Here is a 22,515-nt window from a genome sequence, read left to right on the forward strand (position 1 = left end):
GTACAAACATGAAATTCTAGAAAGTACTATTTCTTCATAAAGAATTGGGAAATTCTAGAAACAATAAAAAACAAACAAAACCTTTTCCGAAGGCACTTAAATGATAACATTCCCAGTTGTTAACACGTTTAGGTAAAGTCAGACTGCTCAGAGATTTTTCCCCTTAAATACACAATATGGATTGTCAGATAACACTGGGGGTGAGTGCTACTGAAATGACTTATTTGTGGTACAATTGTGGTCTCCATAAAGCTTAATAGTGCCATTAAACTTTTGATGTTATTACTATAGCTTATTGGGCTTTAGAGTAAATTGCTTGATTATATGCTCAAAATTTTCTTCTATTTTTTTTCTATAGCAAATGATATGTTTATCACTTTGAAGTAAGCTAGTACAATGTGTGGGATAAGTTGCAATAATAAATAATAAAGCAGTTATTACAAATGTTCATTAGAAATTGGGTAAAATCGGGGTGCCATTAGGTGGTATGTGGCCCAGAAATGAACTAAATCATGACCAAAGTGAATCAGTGCTTCTGACCAGATTCTTACTGGAAGATGTGCACAAGGGATAATGACAGTCCCGGGAAGCAAATTACCATCAACAGAGAACTCCCAGTGCACAGAAGAGAACAAGTTAGAGTTGAGCACTGTGATTTAGAAAAACTTTATATATAATATTACCTTTTATACCTAGGAAATAATGTGTTTGTCCCTAATGTCTAGATAGAGCAGTCCTAGATGGTTGTCAGACTGGCTCTGGTGGGAGGGATGGTGGGGACATTTGAAGAGAAGTTATTTAAATGAGTCTGCCTGAAGTCCACTTATCACACTTATTTCATGGAAGGAAAAGAGTAAGATTGTCAAGCCTCCTCCCTTTTGAGACTGTGCCTCGACCTTTAGCATTATAGCTGCAGAGAAGAGATGGTGAGAGAGAGCCATTTAACACACAGAGAGTTACTATCCCATGCAAATATATCTCTGTAGGATGATTTGGAATCATCACCTCAGAGAGAAACCATGTATCCATTAACAGCCACTCCTCCTCCCCTCATCCCCCACCAACTCCCCAAAACATTAATCTACTTAATATGTGATTGTTTGTAACTGGCTTCTTTCACTTAGCGTAATATTTTCAAGGTCATTCATGTTGTAGCATGTATCAATACTTCATTACTTTTTTATTAATGAACAATATTCTGTCGTATGGATAGACTACATTTTGTTTATTCTGTCATCACTTGATAGATATTTAAGTTGTTTCTACCTTCTGGCAATTAGGAATGCTGCTTCTATGAACATAGTTTTGTTGTGGACATGGGTTCTTATTTCTCTGTGTAGATGCTTGGAAGTGGAATTGCTGGGTCATTTGGTAAATCTATGTTTTACATTTTGAGCAGCTGCCAAACTTTTCTAAACTGTCTGTACCAGTTTATAGTCCCACAAACAATGTATGAGGGTTCCAATTTCCCCACATTCTCACCAACATTTGTTATTGTCTTTCTTGTTTATAGCCATGCTATAGGTTATGAAGTGGTATCTTATTGTGTTTTTGATATGCATCTTCCTAGTGACTAATGATGTTGAATATCTCTTTTTTGCACCTTCTGGACATTTCTTTCTGGTCATTTGTGTGTATTCTTTGAAGAAATGTGTATTCATATTCTTTGTCCATTTTTTAAAACTTCTGTCTCTTTCTTTTAGATGCTTGATTTACCAAAGTATTGTGAGGAATGATGGGAAGTAATTTTTATCAATCTGAACTCTGAAAGCAAACCAGACCAAGACAATTATGGTTGATAGTACACACACACACACACACACACACACACACGAAGTTGGACAGTTAGGTTCGCAAATTCATCCTAGAAAAAGTGCTACATGCCTCATTGCTGAAGATCACTATGGTCACCTTTGAAGTACTCCCCTTGGGAAGCTATGCACTAATGCCAGTGCCTAGTCCACCCTTCAAAGCAATTTTGGAACACTTTTCTGGAATGACCACCACAGCTGTTGTCGTATTACTCTTGATGTCCCAAATGTCATCAAAATGTCTTCCTTTCAATGTTTCCTTTCTCTTTTGGTAAAGAAAGAAGTCATTGGGGGCCAGATCAGGTGAGGAGGGAGGGTGTTCCAATACAGTTATTTGTTTACTGGCTAAAAGCTCCCTCACAGACAGTGCCGTGTGAGCTGGTGCATTGTCGTGATGCAAGAGCCATGAATTGTTGGCGAAAAGTTCACGTCGTCTAACTTTTCATGCAGCCTTTTCAGTACTTCCAAGTAGCAAACTTGGTTAACAGTTTGTCCAGTTGGTACAAATTCATAATGATTAATCCCTCTGATAGCAAAAAAAAGGTTAGCAACATCTTTGCAACAAGTCAGAAACTTAATTGTCAGACCTGTGTGTGTGTGTGTGTGTGTGTGTGTGTGTGTTTAATTAACTACCTCCAACTTGCTCAAACTCCACATTGTAATACTTCCTATAAAATAGCACATGAGAGTGAAAACTGTCTATAGAATAAAGAAACTGGAATTGTTTTTCTAGTTGAAGTTGAGTATTTGACTCTACCAGCATGATAGATTGAGTAGAAAAAGCTAATAACAGAGTCAGAAGACCAGAGTTAGAATCCCAACCACCTGTTAGCATCTGGGTTGCCTTAACCAGGTTCCTTTGCTTCTCAAAGCCCGGGATGCCTCATCTCTGTACAATGCAGATATGTCAACCTTGCCTACGCCTGCCAGTTGTGGTGATGAGCTAATAAGATAATGGGTATGAAAGGACTTGGTAACTTTGTGGCCAACATGTGCATTTAGGAGATAGTTGAACCAGTGTTCTTCTTTGGATACAACTTTAATATAAATTAAGGTGGAACTCACATACTTGAACCTTTTCCAGACTCACATTTTAATAAGATTGGGAAAGAACACAAACAAATTATATCAAAAAAATTAAGTTGCATTATGATTATCTTCAATATAGTTTTAGAAATCCTAGTCAGCTCAACAGGTATTTATTGTGGAATTTTATTATTTGTTTATAGAATTCATCGAAATGATGTACACCAAGAGTTTCTTATTCCTGTAAACTATACTGATTAGGATATCCTTCTTGGAGTCTGAGCACAAATTAATTGGGACCCAATTACTTTTGATTTTCTGTAGATTGCAAATATTTATAAAGGAATTTATAGTTTGCCAAATGTTTTTATGCACATTCTTTCATATAATCTTAATGATTGCCCTGTGAGAGGGAGGTGCTCTTTGTTGCTGTTATTCCCTTACTCGGTTAGAGAAGTTGTGACTTTCTTAAGGTAATTCAGCAACTGGGTGGTGGAATTGAGACAAAACACATGGATTCCTCATTTGAAACTTACAATATCACGTTGCTTGGGAAGCTAAGGAATTATTTGAGATAGGCATGGATTAGAAACAGGTATTTCCAGTCTGAGCTAAACGATGATCCAAACATAGATTGTATTCTCTATGGAAGCCACCATTGTCTAAGCATCAAGAGGCCATTTTAATTTTGCCCTTGCGTTTATATTCCATGTCTGCTCTAGCCTGATGCCCTTGTTCTCCAGTCTCTTCCCTAATGCCCATGTATCTGTGTACACACACACACACACACACACACACACACCACACTCACTCACTCACACTCCAACACATACAGTTTTTGTACTGTAGCATCAGAACTATAAGCTGTCCAAGATTATTATAAACTAATCTTTGCTTATGAGCAACTTTTGAGTGTCATGGACATTTTAACTAATTTGAGTGGGTCTTTTGGTTCCTCACAAATCTCTGGTATCAGTTCATGTATTGTGCGTTCAGTGGCAAGCAGTCTATTGTGAAGTGGATTTCCAGAGCCTGATTTAGTGTAGACTGTTCAGGGCCAAACCAGCTCCAAGGGTTCCAGGAAATTAGCCCAATTTTACTTGTCTTATGATATATTTTGTATATTCATCATTGCATGTAGAATGTGGAGTGGAAAGGCCTTCTGTTGCAAAAATAATCTATATATAGTTCCCATTTAATACCTGCATAAAAATGAACACATAGAAAACTAAGGCTTCTGTGAATCTTTCTGTACATTTTAGAAGTGCTCAAGCCATATTTTGAACAAACAGGGCAGCTAAGAAATATTCTACTGTTTCATGTTTTGAAATGCTGACTGGATAAAGATTACACATGACAAGTTATTTACAGCTTTATTTATACATAGTGGATTCTCAGTTGGAATCATAGAAGGGAAGAAGATACGATAATTGCTTTGTGTAGTTCACAGAATGAAATCACAAACTGAGATGTTTTGAATCTAGTTTATACTATAACCATTTCTAGGAAACCATATTTAAACAGCAGTGGTTATCATGAAGTATACAACATGTCAACTGTGTTCCAATTCATATCAGTAAAAACCTTCTACCACTTTATTCCCTATAACCTAACCTCCATCAGATAATACTAAATAAACTATGTCGAGTGCACATATTAATATATATATCAAATGTATCAAACAGCTTGCTGGCTGCATTTTCAGTAGTGTTTATCTGTGGTCATGCAGGTTATAACTCTGAATTCTTATTAGGAAAACTAAATTGAGAATTTATAATGTTCCTGATTTAGTTTCACCAGCTGTGCCACAGCCATGGAAAATAACTTGAGAAGGTAAAAATCTAACAGTGAATAAGAGCAGCAGACAAATGGCTTTTGCTTCATGCTTACCTGCTTTGTATGTGCTGCTGTAAGGTTTAGGGTCTCAGTAATTAGTAGTCTCCTAACTTATGTATCATCATTGCAGTAAATTGCAACATGTATTTTTAGGTCATCTCATATAGAATAAGAATATGATTATTAATTGATATTTAATCTTGTGGATCTTGAAAATTGTTCTTTAAAATGTGACTCTTCCCCCCCCCCTCTCTGTTTTACTCATTTATTTATAAATTTGACAAGTATCGGTTGAGCTCCAAATATACCAGATTTTGTGCTACGGACAGGTGTGATACCTGTCCTCATGGAGACCAAAATCTAAAGGGGGAATTTGTTATTAAACATTGCAGTGTTTAGAGCTTTTAAAAAGCCTTATTGAGATTTAATTAACATATAGCATCATATAAGTTTAAGGTATACAAGGTGCTGATTTGATGTACTGCAAAATGATTACCACAATAAGGTTAGTTAACACATCCATCAACTCACATAGTTATCGTGTGTGTTAAGAACTTCTAAAATCTGCTCTCTTAGCAGCTTTCAAGTATACAATACATTAACTATAATCATCATTAGATTCCCATCACTTTAAAATATGAATCGAAGAAAATGACTATAGTGCCAAAAATATTTTATAATTTCACCTTCATTAAAGCAGTCACAATGAAATAATCATACAAATTGTTTTGTTTAGAATCAGACAACTTACTGCCCCATGAAAAATAACCTAACAGTTTATATTTAGAGGAAATACTGAATTGACAGAAGGCTAGAGTAAAAACTGCAGGAAGTCCCCTATAGAGAGTCAATTTAGTTGTGTTCTTGCTAACAAAGAGTACTATGTAGAATCTCTCATTATAACATTTATCTTCAGTTTCTGCTACAAGATGATGTTTACTAAGGAGTTGTGGGTGAAACTTGTACACATACTCGTGGGACTTCACAGATAAGACAAAGTCCTGAATGTAAATAGATAGCTCTTACAAATGTTTCTTTTCTATAACAGTGTTGTAATTATCAGTCTAGGTCTTACATATTTTATGTGTGGCTCTTTGGTAATTTGATTTGACAGCTTGGGAGGAAGCCCCCACTTGGGCAGTGACCATGATGTTTGACTCACCACTGCGCCCAGTGCCTGCCCTGTAGACTAGGCTATGTCTCTTGAAGGAATATAGAAACATTGTATTTATGTAGTATCTACAGAGTTTTGATTTACCTATTCACAGAATAAAACTAACAACTACTTCCATGTTAAGTGAAAATGCTTTGCCAGTCAAAAAAAAATCTATATTCTAGTTATTGCTATTATGTAACCTCACACTGTTGAGAAGCAATAATATTGCTAATAGTAGCAATGATCAGTTATACAAAGTTTCTGTAATATTAATATACAAAGTTTCAACCACTATTATATGAGCTACATTTTATAAATGAGGAAACTGAAGATTCTGGATATTAAGTGACTTGTCCCTGGCTCAGAGCTATTATTAAGTGCTGAAGCTGGGATCCATTTACAACAATTAAAAAAATATAAGCCCACATACGAGATCAGACAATTAAGTTTGCAAACTCATCCTAGAAAAAGTGCTACATACCTCATTGCTGAATATCAGTTATGGTCACCTTCAAAGTACTCCCCTTGGGAAGCTATGCACTGACCCCAGCACCTAGTCCACCCTTCAAAGCAATTTTGGAACTCTTTTTCTGGAATGGCCATCAGGGCTGTCATCATATTACCCTTCATGTCCTGAATGTCATCAAAATGTCTTCCTTTCAATATTTCCTTTATCTTCAGTTAAAGAAACAAGTCATTTGGGGCCCGATCCAGTGAGTAGGGAGGGTGTTTCAATACACTTATTTGTTTACTGGCTAAAAACTCCCTCACAGACACTGCCCTGTGAGCTGGTGCATTTTGTGATGCAAGAGCCATGAATTGTTGGCGAAAAGTTCATGTCATTTAACTTTTTCATGTAGCCTTTTCACCACCTCCAAATACTAAACTTGGTTAACTGTTTGTCCATTTCATACAAATTCATAATGAATAATCGCTCTGATAGCAAAAAAAGGTTAGCAACATCGTTGCAATAAGTTCACAAACTTAATTGTCAGACCTCATGTGTTGAGCACCTAATTATGCATCAGGCACTGGATTAAATGTTTTACATTTAACCTTACTATAACTAACAGGGCAGCATGCTTATCATTTCCATTTTATTAATACAAAAGTGGAAATGAGGTACAGAGAAGTTAATCTGTCAAGGACATACGGCCAGTTGGTGATCCAGCCGGTGCCCTCTTTCTTACCCCACCCCACCTACACTTAGCATTGAGATAAGAAAAGCATTGATTTAGGACCACTTGGAACATTCATGGTTTAAATATATCATTTTCTATATTAATTTTTAAAAGTGTTTTCTGCTATACTCTGCTGACTATGAAAATGCCTCAGTTTTTAGAAATAATTATAAAATGTACCTCTGAATGGGAACTTACATTTGCTTTGTGGTTAGCAAATCAATTGGGTTCCTCAGTCACAGGAATATTTAGGTGGCCTGCCATTCATTTCAATTATAAAATACGAGTAGTACTTAATCTATTTTTAATTATTTGTATCCTCACAGCACCTAACTCTCAGTATCTGAGATGTAGTCTGCACTCAGTAAATAAATCATAGAATCATGTCATTTTACAGCTGTAAGAATTCTTAATGCTTTTCTTATTCGAGGCCATATATTTAATGGTAAAACTAACACTGTATGTCTCTTGGGTCAAGACTAGTGCCATCACCATATTTTTGTTGACTGGAATGTCATACTAGGCTTAGGATAAAGATCTGACTAATCCTGTATTCTTTATGGCTTTGGCACTAGGGATATTTAATGAGAGGCTCTCTATGTTGACACCTCAGAAGGAATCTGCCTTAGACGTTCTTTGGAATTTTGAGTTCTAGATTTTTTTTTTTTTAATCAGCTGAAATAATTTTACCCCTAAGAGAAGTATCCATTGTGGACCTGTAAGCTTTCTTCATTATCCTACATTTCAATCTAACTGTCCAGTGACTTGCCAAAAATCAGATTATCTAAGTAACTTGTACATGGTCTCACAGTTACTTTTCTGGCACTTGAAAAAATGTCTTATGGATTTTCTAAGTGTTGAAATTCCAATATGCCAGACTAGGGTCTAAAGTTAGAATTTTCTGGATTTAAATTCAGGTTCTTCCATTTACCATGAACAAGTTGGTTAACTGAAACTTTCTTCATCAGTATAATATGAATAAGAAGGCTTAGTACAGATAATCTTGTAATGATTAATGAAGGAGTCAAATTGGAAATACAAAGGATGCCAAAAACCTGTATACACACTTTAAGAAAGGAAGAAAAACTATTAAAATAGTAGTACTCAATATATATGGATAACCGAAGATGAATACAAGTCACGTTTGACTTCTGCAATTACAAGAGGTTCTCAAAGTGGTTACCATCAGCATAATTTTAATACAGTTTTTTTCTTTCTTAAACTGTGTATACATTTTTTTTGGCACAATCTGTATTAGAAAATAAAATGGCAAATGCATAGGAAAGTATATTGTAGAACAAACTGGCAAACTGAATAAAACTTTACATCTAAAACCAGTCCTATTTATTAGTTTTTTTCTTTTACGGATTATGTTTTTGGTGTCATGTCTGAGAACAGTTTGCCTAGCCCTACTTCATGAAGATTTTCTCCTATGTTTTCTTTTAAAAGTTTTTTTTTCAGTTTTAGATTTTACATTTAAAATAATCATGCATTTTGAGTTAATTTTTATGTAAAGTGTGAGACTTAGGTCAAGCTTTATTTTTTATTTATTTTTTTGCCTACTGATGTCCAATTGTGCCAGCACCATTTGTGAAAAAGGCCCTTTCCACCTTTGAATTCTTCACCTTTATCAAAAATAAATTGGAATCATCTGATCCAGAGCCTGACACATTATCCGTTGCGCCATGTTCTTTGCAGCATTATTCATGGTGGCCAAGATATGGAAACAACCAAAGTGTCCTTTGATAGATGATAGATGAAAAAGATATACATATATACAATGCAATATTACTTGGCCATAATAAAAGATGAAATATTGCCATGTGTGACAACATGGATGGATCTTGAGATTATCATGCTAGGTGAAATAAGTCAGACAGAAAAAGTTGAAAACCATATGGTTTTACTCAAAATGTGGTATATAAAACTGAAAGCAACAAACGATCAAGACAAACAGAAACTCGTAAACACAGACAGCAGTTTAGTGGTCATCAAAGGCTGGGGGGGAGGGGTAGAAGAGGAAAAAGGGGGTCAAATATACAGTAGTACTTCGGTTTTCGAATGTCTCCGTTGATGAACATTTTGGTTTACGAACGCCGTAAATTTCATGGATCTATGGTATCGTTAGATAGTAAAATTCAAGCTAAATTTGCAGTTTTAGGGGTTGATTTTAACGGTCTGGAATGGATTAATCCATTTTGCATTACTTTCTATGAGAAAACCGTGCCTTGGTTTTCGAACGTTTCAGAACTCAAACGGACTTCAGGAACGGATTACGTTCAAAAACTGAGGTACCACTGTATAGTGATGAAAGGAGAACTGACTTTGGGTGGTGAACACACAATGCAATATGTAGATAATGTATTATAAAAATGTACACTTGAAACCTATATAATTTTATTAACCAGTGTCACCCCAACGAACTTAATAAAAATTTAAAAAATTAAAAATTAAATGAATTTATGAGGTGTAATTTTAAAAAGTAATAAAATAAATAAATAGGGCATATTTAGGTGGGCTTGTTTCAGGGCTCTCTTTTGTGTTCCATGCCTCTGTGTCTATGTCTTCCCCAATACCACCCTCTTGATTACTGTGCTATATAGTAAGTCTTAAAATTGAGTAGAGTGGTTCTTTTCTTTTTCAAAATTGTTTAGCTATTTTAGGTTCTTTGCCTTTCCGTATAAATTTTAGAGTAAAATAGTCTATATTGCAAAAAAATTTACTTAGATTTTGATAGGAATTATATTTAAACCTATAGTTGAATGTGGGGAGAATTGACATCTCTTCTATATTGAATTTTCTAGTCCATGAACATTGTATGTTTCTCATTTATTTAGATCTTTGGTTCCCTACATCAGCACTTTGTAATTTTCAGCACATAAGTCTTATACACTTTTTACTAGATTTATACTTATGTTTTAATTTTTTAGAGTAATTGTCAATTGTGTTGTGTTTTTAATTTCAGTTATCACATGTTTACTGATAATTTATGGAAATACAATCAAGTTTTCTGTGTTTATATTATATCCTATGACTTAGCTGAATTTACATATTAATTCCAGGGGTTGTTTTGGTAGATTCCATAGGATTTTCCATGCATACTAATATGTCATTTGCAAATTGGATAGTTTTATTTCTTCTTTTCCAATCTGTGTGCTTGTGTGTGTGTGTGTGCACGCACGCGCTGGCTAGGCCTTCAAATACTAGGTTGAGTAAGGATAATGAGAATGGGCATTCTTGTTTGCTAGCAGTAATAGTGAGTGGTGCCACTCCCATTTTTAACCCCTCAATTTCTAGACCTGTGAATACTGGCTGTGACAGGTGACTGGGGAAAGAGGCTCACTAGTGTCCATAAAATGAGTCATCCTATCCATTTGATTATTAAATCTTCCTTCAGTAAGGTCACCTTTTATTGAACATTCACTTGGAACACAAATATTTTCACATTTGTTGCCCATTCAGAGAGGTCTATTCACATACCTCTTCTCCAAATTTTCTTGTGACCTATTTTCCAGTCATGTTCTTTCCAAGTCCCTGACCATCCAGCTAAACCATTGGCCACAGCCCATGAATCAATATATAATCACACGTCTGGCCGTATCTCTTTCCAAGCAAAATGAACAGCCAGGTGCATTGCTTTCAGTTCAGATCACTGGGAGGATTTCCCTTCACCACTGCCCTTCAGGGATGTCCGAGAAAGGTAGGTTGTAGTGCTTCAGCTGTCCAGTTTTGGGTGGTGCCTGAATATCATGCAGAAGCATCTATAAACAAGACCCATTTTCTCTTTCTTTGTCACCTAATGGTAGGAACTCCCCATGAGGCCTTAGGTTCATGCTTGTAGATAGAAGGTGGTGTAGTAGGAGAGGAGACCATAGGCATTTGGGCCACTTCTTCATGTAACATAACTTTTGCCTTCTTGACTCATATATGTGCTCAGTCCTGATCACATACATACCACTTGCAGTTGATGATGGAGTGCTGTTGTACACACCCAACACTATGACTTGGTGAGTCAGATGACACCCACTTCATGATGGCCATCATGATGGTAACTTGGTAGCCCGTGATTAAACATTCAGTCTCTATTAAGGCCTAATAGCAGCCCAAGAGTGGGTGCTTAAAAGGAGAGTAGTTATCTGCAGTGGATGGCAGGGCCTTGCTCCAAAATCCTAATTTGGCTATAATTCACTGTAGGGGACTGCTAAAGATGCCAGCAGCATCCCTATCTGCCACTGACATCACTGGTTGTACTGGATCATTTGGCCCAGGTAGCACAGATGCACAGCCTTCTCTTATTCTAGGCACCACTCAAAAGTAGCAACATTTTGGGTAAATGGGCCAGAGTAACACACCCTATGTTGCCTCCAACATCCAAAGAGACCCTCTAGGCTTGTGCCTCCTTTTTTTGTTGAAGGAGAGGCCAGTTGCAACAATTTACCCTTCACCTTAGCAGATATATCTTGACATAACCCACATCATTGGACCCCTAGAAATTACAATGGAGTAAAAAGCCCCTAAATTTTGTCAGATTTATTTCCCACCCTCTGATACGCACATGTCTTTCCAATATGTCTAGAGTAGTTGTTACTTCTTGTTTACTAGGTCCAATTTAGTGTAATATCATTAATGTAAGGTCCAGCGTGATACTGTGTTGAAGGGAAAGGTGATCAAGTGAACTAAATTATGACTTAGGACTGGAGAGTCAATATATCACTGAGGTAGGACAGTGAAGGTATATTGCTGGCCTTGCCAGCTGAAAGCAAACTGCTTCTAGTGGGTTTTATTGACAGCAATGGAGAAAACAGAATTTGCCAGGTCAATAGCTGCTTACCAGGCACCAGGGTATGTATTAGTTTGCTTAAGCAATAAACTACGTCTGGTATAGCAGCTGCATTTGAAGTCACCATCTGGTTAAACTTAATGATAATCCACTGTCAATCTCCAAATTCCATCTGTCTTCTGGACAGGCCAGATAGGTGAATTGAATGGGGGATGTGATGAGAATCACAACCCCTATATCTTTCAGTTCTTTGATGGTGGCATTAATCTCTGCAGTTTCTCCAGGAATGCTGTATTTCTTTTGGTTTATTGTCTTCCTAGGTAGAGGCAGTTCTGGGGCTTTCACTTGGCCTGTCCCACAACAGCTCTCATCTCACAGGCCAGGAAACCACTGTGGGGATTCTGCCAGCTTCTGCAATATCTATTCTGATTAAGCATCCTGGAACTGAGGAAATAACCATAGTGGGTTCAGGGATCCACTGTGAGATGAATCTGAGCTAAAACTCCACTGAACACCTCTCCTTCCATAAGCCCCTACTTTGATAGGTGAACCAGGACCTTTTGGGTCTCCTGGAATCAGTGTCATTTCAGAACCAGTGTCCTCAAGTCCATGAAAAGTCTGATTATTTCTTTTTCCCCAGCGCAGTTACCCTGGTAAAATGCAGTAGGTCCCTTTGGGGAAGGATGGGAGAAAGATTAACAGTATAATTCTTGGCAGTGTACTTGGGTCATTCTTTATGGGGACTCGGCCTCCCCTTCTCCAAAATGTTTCTGGGTCTGTACCCCAGCTTCATTCTGAGAATTGATGGTGACTCTGTTTTTATGATTCAGGTGAGACTGTTGTTCATTTGTCCTAGCACTTTTCTGCTTATACACATCAAGTAAGAGCTCAGTAGGCTTCCTATCTCACTTCTAGAAACACCATGCTTAATCAGCCAGTGCCATAGGTCTGTGCAAGTCGGACTATTGTGATTGCTGCTCTGACTCTGCCACCCATTCTGGTAACCATGCCCACCTTGCCTTTGGCCTGCAGTGCTGCACTTAGCTGCTGCCACCCCAGGATCTAACTGCTCACATTGCATTTGGGTTTCCTAATTGAGTGACTTCAGTTCGCACTGTGAGGTCTAGCATAAAAGGAGACCCGTCACAGAGCTCTTCATGGGTGTGCAGGTCCTCCTTATTTCTCATGGTAGTGGACAAAATATGTCTTTTGGACTCTTCCACTGTGCGCGAGTAGGTCTTCAACGACAAATCCACTATAACATTCTTGTCTCCCTACACCTTTGAATCCATTCCTCTACATTTAACCAACACAAATTCATTCACTGTGGGCCCCCTTTCTGTGTATTTCAGCCAGCCAATCAAACAAACTGTTGGAAACCTTCCCAACTCCCCAGGGTACAACATTAAATACAGAATCTCTGCTTAGTGAGCTTGTGTCAGTAAATATGACCCGATTGCTCTTCCTACACCCTTAATGTCCATTCCCACACATGTTCCCGGCGTTTCTGTCTAGACATTTTTGTTCTATTCAGGCCTTCAGTGGATCAGATGAGGTTCATCCATATGGGGGAGGGGACTAGGGAGGTGGGTGAGGCAATCTGCTCTACCCAGTCTACAGATTCAAATGTTAATCTCATCAGAGATGAGATTAACCTTCACAGACACACTCAGGATAACCCTGTGGCCCAATCAGGGAGATCATGAAATTAATTAACCACCAAACCATTCATCTTGGGTTGTGTCCATCTTTTGGCTATCATGAATAATGCTTCTATGAACATAGATGTACAAGTATCTGTTTGAGTCTGTTTTTCAGTTCTTTTGGACATCAAATGGTATTTTTATCCAGTTATTGCATATGTATAAATGAAGTTTAGAATTCTTGTTGTTGAATAACTTTAATCATGAGATACATGTTCAGAAAGAACAGTTGTGTCACACCTGATGCATACTTCGGTTACATGGTTTCAGTTGTAGTGTATTTTATAGGTGATGGAAGAGATTTTTCAATGGAAATGTTTTATTATACTTGATTTTTACTTAATTCAGTGGCTTTGCCACCCAGTCTCGGTGTAAAATGCAGCTATACAGTATTGCTTTCCTTTTAAAAAGCAGAAAAATAATCTCTGATAATTCCTTTCTACATGTTTTCTCAATGCTGATGAAATGAAAAATACCTATATCTGGTTCTCTAGTTGGCATAGAAGTTTGAAGAATGCCTATTTATTTAGTTGTTGATTTTATCATTCAAAATAACATTTTTAGCAAAGTGAAAGCATATTTCTATATTCATAATTGTTTATTCTTTATAAGGTAATGTAGAGGGGGGCAGAATATTTTAGAGTTGACATGACACCAAGAATGAGTGTGGTGATTTTGAAAGAGCCTTGAGTTACGTATTGGGAAATACATTTATTTATTTATTTATTTATTTATTTATTTATTTATTTTAATTTATTTTTTAAATTTATTGGGGTGACGATTGTTAGTAAAATTACATAGATTTCAGGTGTACAATTCTGTATTACATCATCTATAAATCCCATTGTATGTTCACCACCCAGAGTCAGTTCTCCTTCCATCACCATATATTTGATCCCCCTTACCCATTTATTTTATTAATCACACTTTGCTATTAAGGTATAATTTTGGACAAGCTATGTTCCCTCTCTGAGCTCATTTCCTCGACTGAAAGACAGTGAAGAGCTAATGCATCGTACTATCGTGTAGGGTCATGGTGATCAACTGAGGTAAAGGATGTGAAATCTTTAAAATGATATACAGATAATGGCATTTTAGGATCTGAGCTGATAGAAAGAGAAAATGACTATTAGACATAATACATCTGTTTATATATTAGATGGTGTCTGTGTGTCTGATTAAAAAGTTTCCAAGTTGTGAACTGTGGAAGATGACTTTGAAATGAAGGAATCCAATTTTGCCCCAGAACCCCAATTCATTGAAAGGAGAGAAGTGAGAATATTCAAGCCACTCCAAGGCAATTTTTGATATTAAAAAAAATCATCTATTTTACTCTGTTTTATAAAGATTTACATGGTGTTCAGAACTTTACTAATGAATCAGAGATTTGTCAGCATATATCCCAGAATGCACATCATGTGGCATTTCCATTTTACTAGGGAATTTGCAAACTTCTTTTTATGTTCGCATACTGAAGGTGTTATATTTTTATCTGAGCTGAGGTTTATTTGATATAGCAATTTAAAGCGTACCAAACAGTGATTTTTTCTTTTACAAGTTTTTTGATAGCTTATCTTTGTGTCCTATAGAGAGACTAGAGACTGGAAGTAGACGGGCTAATTTTTTTCTCTGGCATATTTTGATGAGCCATACAAATGGATTTGTTATATCTCTGTGAGAGGCAGAGATAAAATGTTATTTCTGAGATACTTCTTTTGTTTAAAAAACAAACAAAAAAAAATGGGGTTTGGAGACTGGTTTGCTTTACTACATATCCTAGGAGGTTTTTCTCTTCAGGAACTTGAATTAGAATTAAAAAAGAAAAGAAAAGAAAAGAGCTCAAAAATTAAACTAAAAAAAAATACATCTTTTTGGAAATGCATAAATTTGAAGTTTATCTTTATATTTTTCTGAGTTTCAATATAACTCAGTGATGCCATAAAGTGAGAATTTTTGCCTCATCCTGTAATATGAGCCAAAAGATAGTAAATGCTTGCTGACAGACTGATTCTAGGGCTGGGGCAGGGAAAACACAAGATAGGCCTGGTGTGTCTTATAGTAGCAGAAAGTAAGGAAATGCTCAAAAAACAAAAAGATGATAGCATGTCAAAGGGATGTATAAGCCAGCAGGAAGAGCTTACAATGGCCAACACTGTAACAATTTAAGCAACAAAGTAAATGATGTAGTATTGGATTGTAACCCAAAGGATACGGTAACTATCCATGAGTTCATACTGCTATATGAGTAAGTGATTGAAAAAATCTGTAAATGGAAGATAGCCAAATCTTCCATACAAAAGAATTGCAGATAATATTTGTAGATGTTCTCTACTCCAGGAGGTAAGTATAATCCCTCCCCTCTCTTTTTGAGAGTGGGCTAGACTTAGTCACTTCCAGGGAATAGCTTATGGAAAGGGAAAAGTAGTAATTTCATAGTGAAGAAGTCTGGCAAACGCTGCCTTAACTAACTGATGAAGCTTAACATCCCCAGTGATGTCCTGTGGATACCATGTTCCCCCTCATATGATGTGATAAGAACGGCAGTTCACCTCTGCGGTATTCTTACAACAGAATATTCTAAAAACTTACAACATCAGGAAAATTTAAATTGAGCATAATTCTACAAAATACCTGACGAGTACTCCTCAGAACATTCAAGATCATGGAAAAGAAGCAAAGACCAAAAGCTGTAACCTGTAACAGGGTATTGGGGAGATATGATGACTACATCCAATGTATTATCCTGAATGGAATCCTGGATCAGAAAACGGACATTAATGGAAAAAATGACAAGCAGTATCTAGGGTTAGATAATTATAATACCATGTTTCACTGAAAATAATACCTAGTCGGACCATCAGCTCTAATGCGTCTTTTGGAGCAAAAATTAACTTATTTTACTATAAGACCAGATCTATAATATAATATAATATAATATAATATAATATAATATAATATAATATAATATAATACCTGGTCTTATAGTAAAATAAGACTGGATCTTATATTAATTTTTGCTCCAAAAGACTCATTAGAGCTGATGGTCCTGCTAGGTCTTATTTTTGGGGAAACATGATATACCAACATTAGTTTCTTCATTTTGATAAATGTACCATAGTAATGCAGTGTAATAATGATAGGAGAAAGTAGGTAAAACGTATACAGGCACTATCTATACTACTATGTTTCAACTTTCATGTAAATCAAAATGATTCCAAAATAAAATGTTTAGTTGAAAAACCTTGTTGACAAGTTTTTTGAGCATATAGAATCAAATGATGTAAAGAATAAAAACTACTTTGTGCTAACTAATTTTCTCCAGTTCGCATGTTTTATTTTAATATTGTGATTTTCCCCTAAAAATGGAATATGCTATATTACCACTATTTAGATTTATGAGTTTCCTTATCCATAAACAGTTTAATTTATATGTAAAAATTCAGTGACCTTTTAGTAAGTCAGACAGTAAAAATGGAGAACCATATGATTTCACTCATATGTGGAATATAAAACTGAAAGCAGCAAACGAACTATATAAACAAAAACTCATAGACACAGACAACCGTTTAGTGGTTACCAGAGGGTAAGGGGGGAGAGGGACATGGTGGAAGAGAGTAAAGGGGATCAAATATATGGTGATGGAAGGAGAACAGTCTCTGGGTGGTGAACACACAATGCAGTATATAGGTGATATAGAATTGTACATTTGAAACCTATATAATTTTACTAACCAATGTCACCCCAATAGATTTAATGAAAATTAAAAAATGAATAAAAGTCACATTAATATCTGAAACTTTTAAAACTATATAATGAGGTTAATAAAGTACGAATTAATAGCTGTGTATTTTGAAGGGGAGAAGTTTATTATAGCGGTACATATGATCTGAATTGTGATTGTTTTGAGAATTACGATTTTGATAGTGCTTACGTTATGTTATTATAGTTCATTATGACATAGCACTCTGAGAACTTAAAATTTTAATAGCATTATCAGTTATGGCAGCAAATAAAAAGTAATCTAATAGAATAAAGGAATACTTAACGTAATTTAAAGTATAATCTGTATTAACTGAAAATTAACATAACTATATTTTATATGTTTTTTTTCTAGATTTATTATCTAGGATAGATTTGGATGAACTAATGAAAAAAGATGAACCACCTTTTGATTTTCCGGATACCCTGGAAGGATTTGAATATGCGTTTAATGAAAGTGAGTGGTGTATGCTATGTGCACTATTTATTTAACAATGCTCATAGAAACATAGGGTAGATATTTGCTACTTTTATTTGCCAGCTAGAATGTTTTATGTATTTTGGGGAGAGAATAATGTCTTATCCTTCCATATTCCATAGTGAAATTCTCCACTCAATTAGAAGAACCAAGTTAAAATTTTCCATAGTTGTCTTGTGACTTAACCAAGAGCATGAATTAGATTCAGCCTATGTATTTCAACCTTGAGTCTTCAACTCCTTTGTATGCATTTGGAATTAACAATTAAATTACGTAGAAATATGCTTCTGTTTTACATGTTATTTAAAATGAAATGACTGGCAATGATTATCTCTGAGATATTTTAAAGCACAATACTCAATTTTCTTCAGGCAACACCCTTATTTTAAAATGTATTAATTAAGGTCTGAATAAAATAAATTTTGTAGTTAGGATTCAGAACATACCATAGATTGCAAGGATGTTTCTGGAACAAAGAATTATGACTCATTGGATTAATAACACTGTTATACTTTAAGGGTAATATTATTACATGCTAGGTAGTATGTGAGTTGTAGCTTTCTATTTGTTGTGCTGTGTCAACTAAATCGGTGATCTGCCCTTGCTGTGTTAGTGGATATCCCTTTACATTATCAGTTATACTAGAATATTAAATGAGTTTAAATAGAAGATATTAGACACTTTGATCCCTCTTCTGAGATTAATTTTCACTCTTTATAAAGGATATCTTACGCCAAAGTATGTATGAGTAGTAATATTTTTTAAAAGTTTTTTATAGTTTAATTCACAGAATCAAATAAGCACTGAGACTCACATTGCCTCTGCTCCTTTGAAATGATTACTAGATTCTTCTTTCAGAATAGTAATGGGAAGTGTGTTGGTAGTGTGGCTGAGGCATAGAACTATGTTTGCTTTATGGTTATAGGACCTCAGTTTTCATTGAAGTCTATCTTGCATCTTCCTTGAACATTTCTTGAAGTGATTAGAAAATAAAGGAGCAATATACACTTTTATCTCTCCCTTTCTTACCAGATACATTCACACAGACATACATAATTTGGCATACATTTGTACACCTTTGCATGCACACAGCTTGCACTCACGCACTTTTGTACATCTGCACCTTTGCACATGCACATGCCCTTTCATACACATAACACCTCGGATGCTTGTGCACCCTTGCACACACCTACCATTTAGTTTTTAAATATCCTAGACATTGTCTTACATAAGTGTAGACTAACAGAATGAGGCAAAGATGCTTGCATTCCAAGGTGACAATCACCTTTAATGATTGTATTTATAGCATGATACAGTTCACTTTTGAATTTAGAGTTAATGGTGAATACTTTTTGTAGAGGTAAGGATTTGAAAACAGGAATCTGGGTCTCAATATTAAACGCCTGAAAGGGCTTCTCTAACTTAGTATCTTCAGGGACTTCTTTTCAGGTTTATAAAGACAAAAATTCTTATGACAGTTTTGAAATAAAACTTTCATTATCTGGTTGAAGAAGCTTCTAAATTTTTCTAAAGGATTTTAAAGTTGTCAGTTGGGGAAGAGAAAAAATCAGATACAAAGTTCACTCTAAGCAAAGGATGAGCTTCTTTTTACATGCATCCAACTGATACCTTGTTCTTTCAAATCACTGTGCCTGTGTAAATACTCCTTGTGCTTAAGGTGCTTATTTAGCCATTCTCTAGTTGTAATTGTATAAGGCCCAGCTCAAATGCCCTTGCTTGGGAAGATGAAGGAGGTGAAGGTTATTTTCCCCTTTTACCCTCACATATATTCCCTATGTCCTGGTGCCATGTCATGAGGAAACACTCTGTTGTATCACCAAAAAATATTTGGACTTGTTAGTGGACCATCTGAGTTTGAATCTTGTCTTCTACAAAGTCTGATATTTATTAAACTTTACTACATGCTAGAAAGTATCCTAAATAACTGTAATTTATCAATTTATTTAGGCCAGTGATAGCCTAGTTTGGTCCTAGATTCCACCTGGAATCTGATAAAATATACGTATACACTTCCCAGCATAGCATGCACCTGGGTATACACATGAAACTTAACAACTGATTTTAGGGGACTCTAAGCTACAGTGTCCTAAATCAGACCTTCGACAGTTGCTGGAGAGATTTTCCAAACCTTTGAGAAATGCTGAATTTGCAAATACAACTATAACATAAGTGATCCAGGTATCTTTGCTGGATAAAAACACTCACTTTATTTGCCTCTTCACCTTTTCACTTTCAACGCTAATGCTAACAGTTGGCTGTTTTTACGGGGCCCGATTTTTCCTAGGAATCTTTATCACTTTATGATAATTATTATACCTGAAATAAATAGAGAATTTTTTTAAAAAACCTTTCTCTGAGATGTAGATACAAGTGGTCTGTTAAATTTTCTTACAAGCTAGGTAGGTCAATTCTTTTCATACAGCAGTTTCACAGAAAACCTATTTCAAATTTCAGCTGTGGCACTATTACACATTACTATATGTAATATGGTCACTTTAGTCAAATTCCTAAGTGTTAGATTTGCCGATGCCCTCAATCTACTTAAATGGGAATTTCTCTTTCCTAGAAAGAAAAACAATGATATTTGAAATTTATATGACATCATCTGATATAAAAAGTGTTATGGTGATCCAGCACAGTATCTCATGTTGAGAGTACTAAAAGAACTTTATGAATAAGGATTAACCTTTATATTATATGTTAAAAATATCCATTTTATATGTGGTGAAATTGTTTCATTAAAATAGTGAAGTAGTTTCACTTGGAGTATTGTATTTCCTGGGTTCAGTTTCAGTGCCATCCTTTCCTTTCAAGTCTTCCTCCATTCCTGTATGCCCGCATTGGGTAAAAACCATGTACTGCGTAATTCTGTCCTGTTTGATCATGTTCCCCTTCTGTCCCAAAACCCTTTTTGTGCCTCCCTACTCTTAGGATAAAGTCCCAGCTCAGTAGTCTGGTGTGGAGGCAGAGCCCCAGAAAGCAGTTTCCAGGCTCTCGGCCTCACATAGACAGGTGCTGGCTCAGGTGGTAAATGGCCATCAACTGTGATTGCATGGCCATCAGCTGTGGCTAGTTGGCCGTCAGCTGTAACCAGTGAGCCATTGGCCACTAATATAACTGCTGTGGCTATGCTAGCAGAGAGAGAAAGGAAGATGGGGGCTAGCGGGAGGATTGTGGCTGGGCCTGCAGGCTGCACAGTGAGGGTTGTGAACAGTGTGGCTCCTGTTTCCTGTTTCTCCGACCCAGCCACCAGCGAGAGTATAGTGGTATGACTCCCCTACCTATGGCTCCATGGGTGTTCCTTTTTGGCCTCACCATGTCCTGCGTTCTTGTGTGGGGAGCGGGAGTAGAGACCCCGCAGGCCTCCCTGCACGACACTGGCCTTCCACTGGTTGATCCCAATATGTCCTCCAGTGTTACGTTGTACTCTTTGGCTCACTACTCTTTTGTTTCTGTTAAACTGGGTTATTTGAATTTGCTGACTATTTTTCAGAATTTTGTTTATATAGCTGGGAGGGATGAGGGGGTAGGCAGTGTAAAGCAATTCACCTGTGGTCTATTTATCTCCTGATTGCCAGAGGAATACTCCTGGGGAAAGAAAGAAGACAGGTGGCTGGGTCTTTTCTCCTTGTAAGCACGCTAATAATTTAATCTTTTAGTGAATACAGAGTAATGTTTGCTGTGAGAGTCCTCATCCACAGACTACTTTGAACTGGATGACTGGTTTGGCTTTGCTTATGGTAAACAAACCTATACTCTGTGGATATGTGAGGCATGTTTTTCTGAAGAATATTACATAAGCAATACCACTGTCTGGCACATCAACTAGGAATGGTTATGTAACCAAAATGCTCACCAATGTGTGGCATAAACTGTATGACTCACTTAGAAACTTCACCTACACTGGACCAGAGAGTGCTATCCAGTGAGCGGAAAGGATGTGGGAAGAATCCCCAGGCTGTCCCAGACCTCTCCCTGTTTTGTCTGTGTCTCTTGATTGCTTGTACCCTTGAAAATATTAGTGATTTATTTTCAGTAAAAGCTCTTTTTTTAATTAATTATTTTTTTAAATTACAGTTGACATTCAATATTATTTTATATTAGTTGCAGGTGTACAGCATAGCGATTAGACATTTATATAATTTATGCAGTAAAATCTTTTAATTGAGTCTGACTTGAGGGTCCAAACCTGTGTTGGCTCACTGCCTCTCTGTTTTCTCTTTGAAATTCTACCTGTATTTCAAGGCCTAACTGAGAAATTGCACTGAAATCTTCTGAATCTGTTTTAGCCTGTAGGGGGTCCTTCATTTTTCCAAACTCGTTTTAGACTTTATTGTCTACATGAATTGCCTGTGCAAGTTTTTAGATTGTTGACTACATTCATCCTCATTTAACTTCTTGAAAAGTTGCTTAACTTTTTAATACTTATGATTTTACTCCTTACTCGTAGGTAGCCTCTAAGCTTCAGAGCTGGGACCATGTTTACAGCTGTAGCTAGCAAACATCCTTATATATTGTAGTCCCTCAAATATTGTTCATTTACTTTAGATTAGAAAACGAAGATCGAAAAGCATAGCATTTGAGTACTTGGGCCCATTCTTTTATAGTATTTATATGTTTGCATTATATTGATAGTTGAAGAAAAATATCTAATAATAAATGGAACTGTTCTGGGAAAGTGCTTTTAAATTTTTATCAGACATTATTAGTTGTACTTTCTATATTATAAGTGTACTCTTAATCATAGCAATATTGTTTGTTTAT

General features: G+C 36.2%; 1 protein-coding gene across 5 annotated transcripts in view; it reads left to right on the top strand.

Annotated features, from left to right (window-relative positions):
• Positions 1 to 22,515, top strand: part of ARB2A (ARB2 cotranscriptional regulator A) — a 398,527-nt gene that overhangs the window by 22,415 nt on the left and 353,597 nt on the right. For all 5 annotated transcript variants that reach the window (XM_074328744.1, XM_074328741.1, XM_074328742.1 and 2 more), the window contains exon 2: positions 17,608 to 17,709. In XM_074328744.1, coding sequence (XP_074184845.1) covers positions 17,640 to 17,709 — 70 coding nt within the window. In that variant the 5' untranslated portion in view covers positions 17,608 to 17,639. The remainder of the gene's footprint in view (positions 1 to 17,607; positions 17,710 to 22,515) is intronic.

The sequence above is a fragment of the Rhinolophus sinicus genome, linkage group LG03, assembly GCF_036562045.2.
Source record: "Rhinolophus sinicus isolate RSC01 linkage group LG03, ASM3656204v1, whole genome shotgun sequence".
NCBI lineage: Eukaryota > Metazoa > Chordata > Mammalia > Chiroptera > Rhinolophidae > Rhinolophus > Rhinolophus sinicus.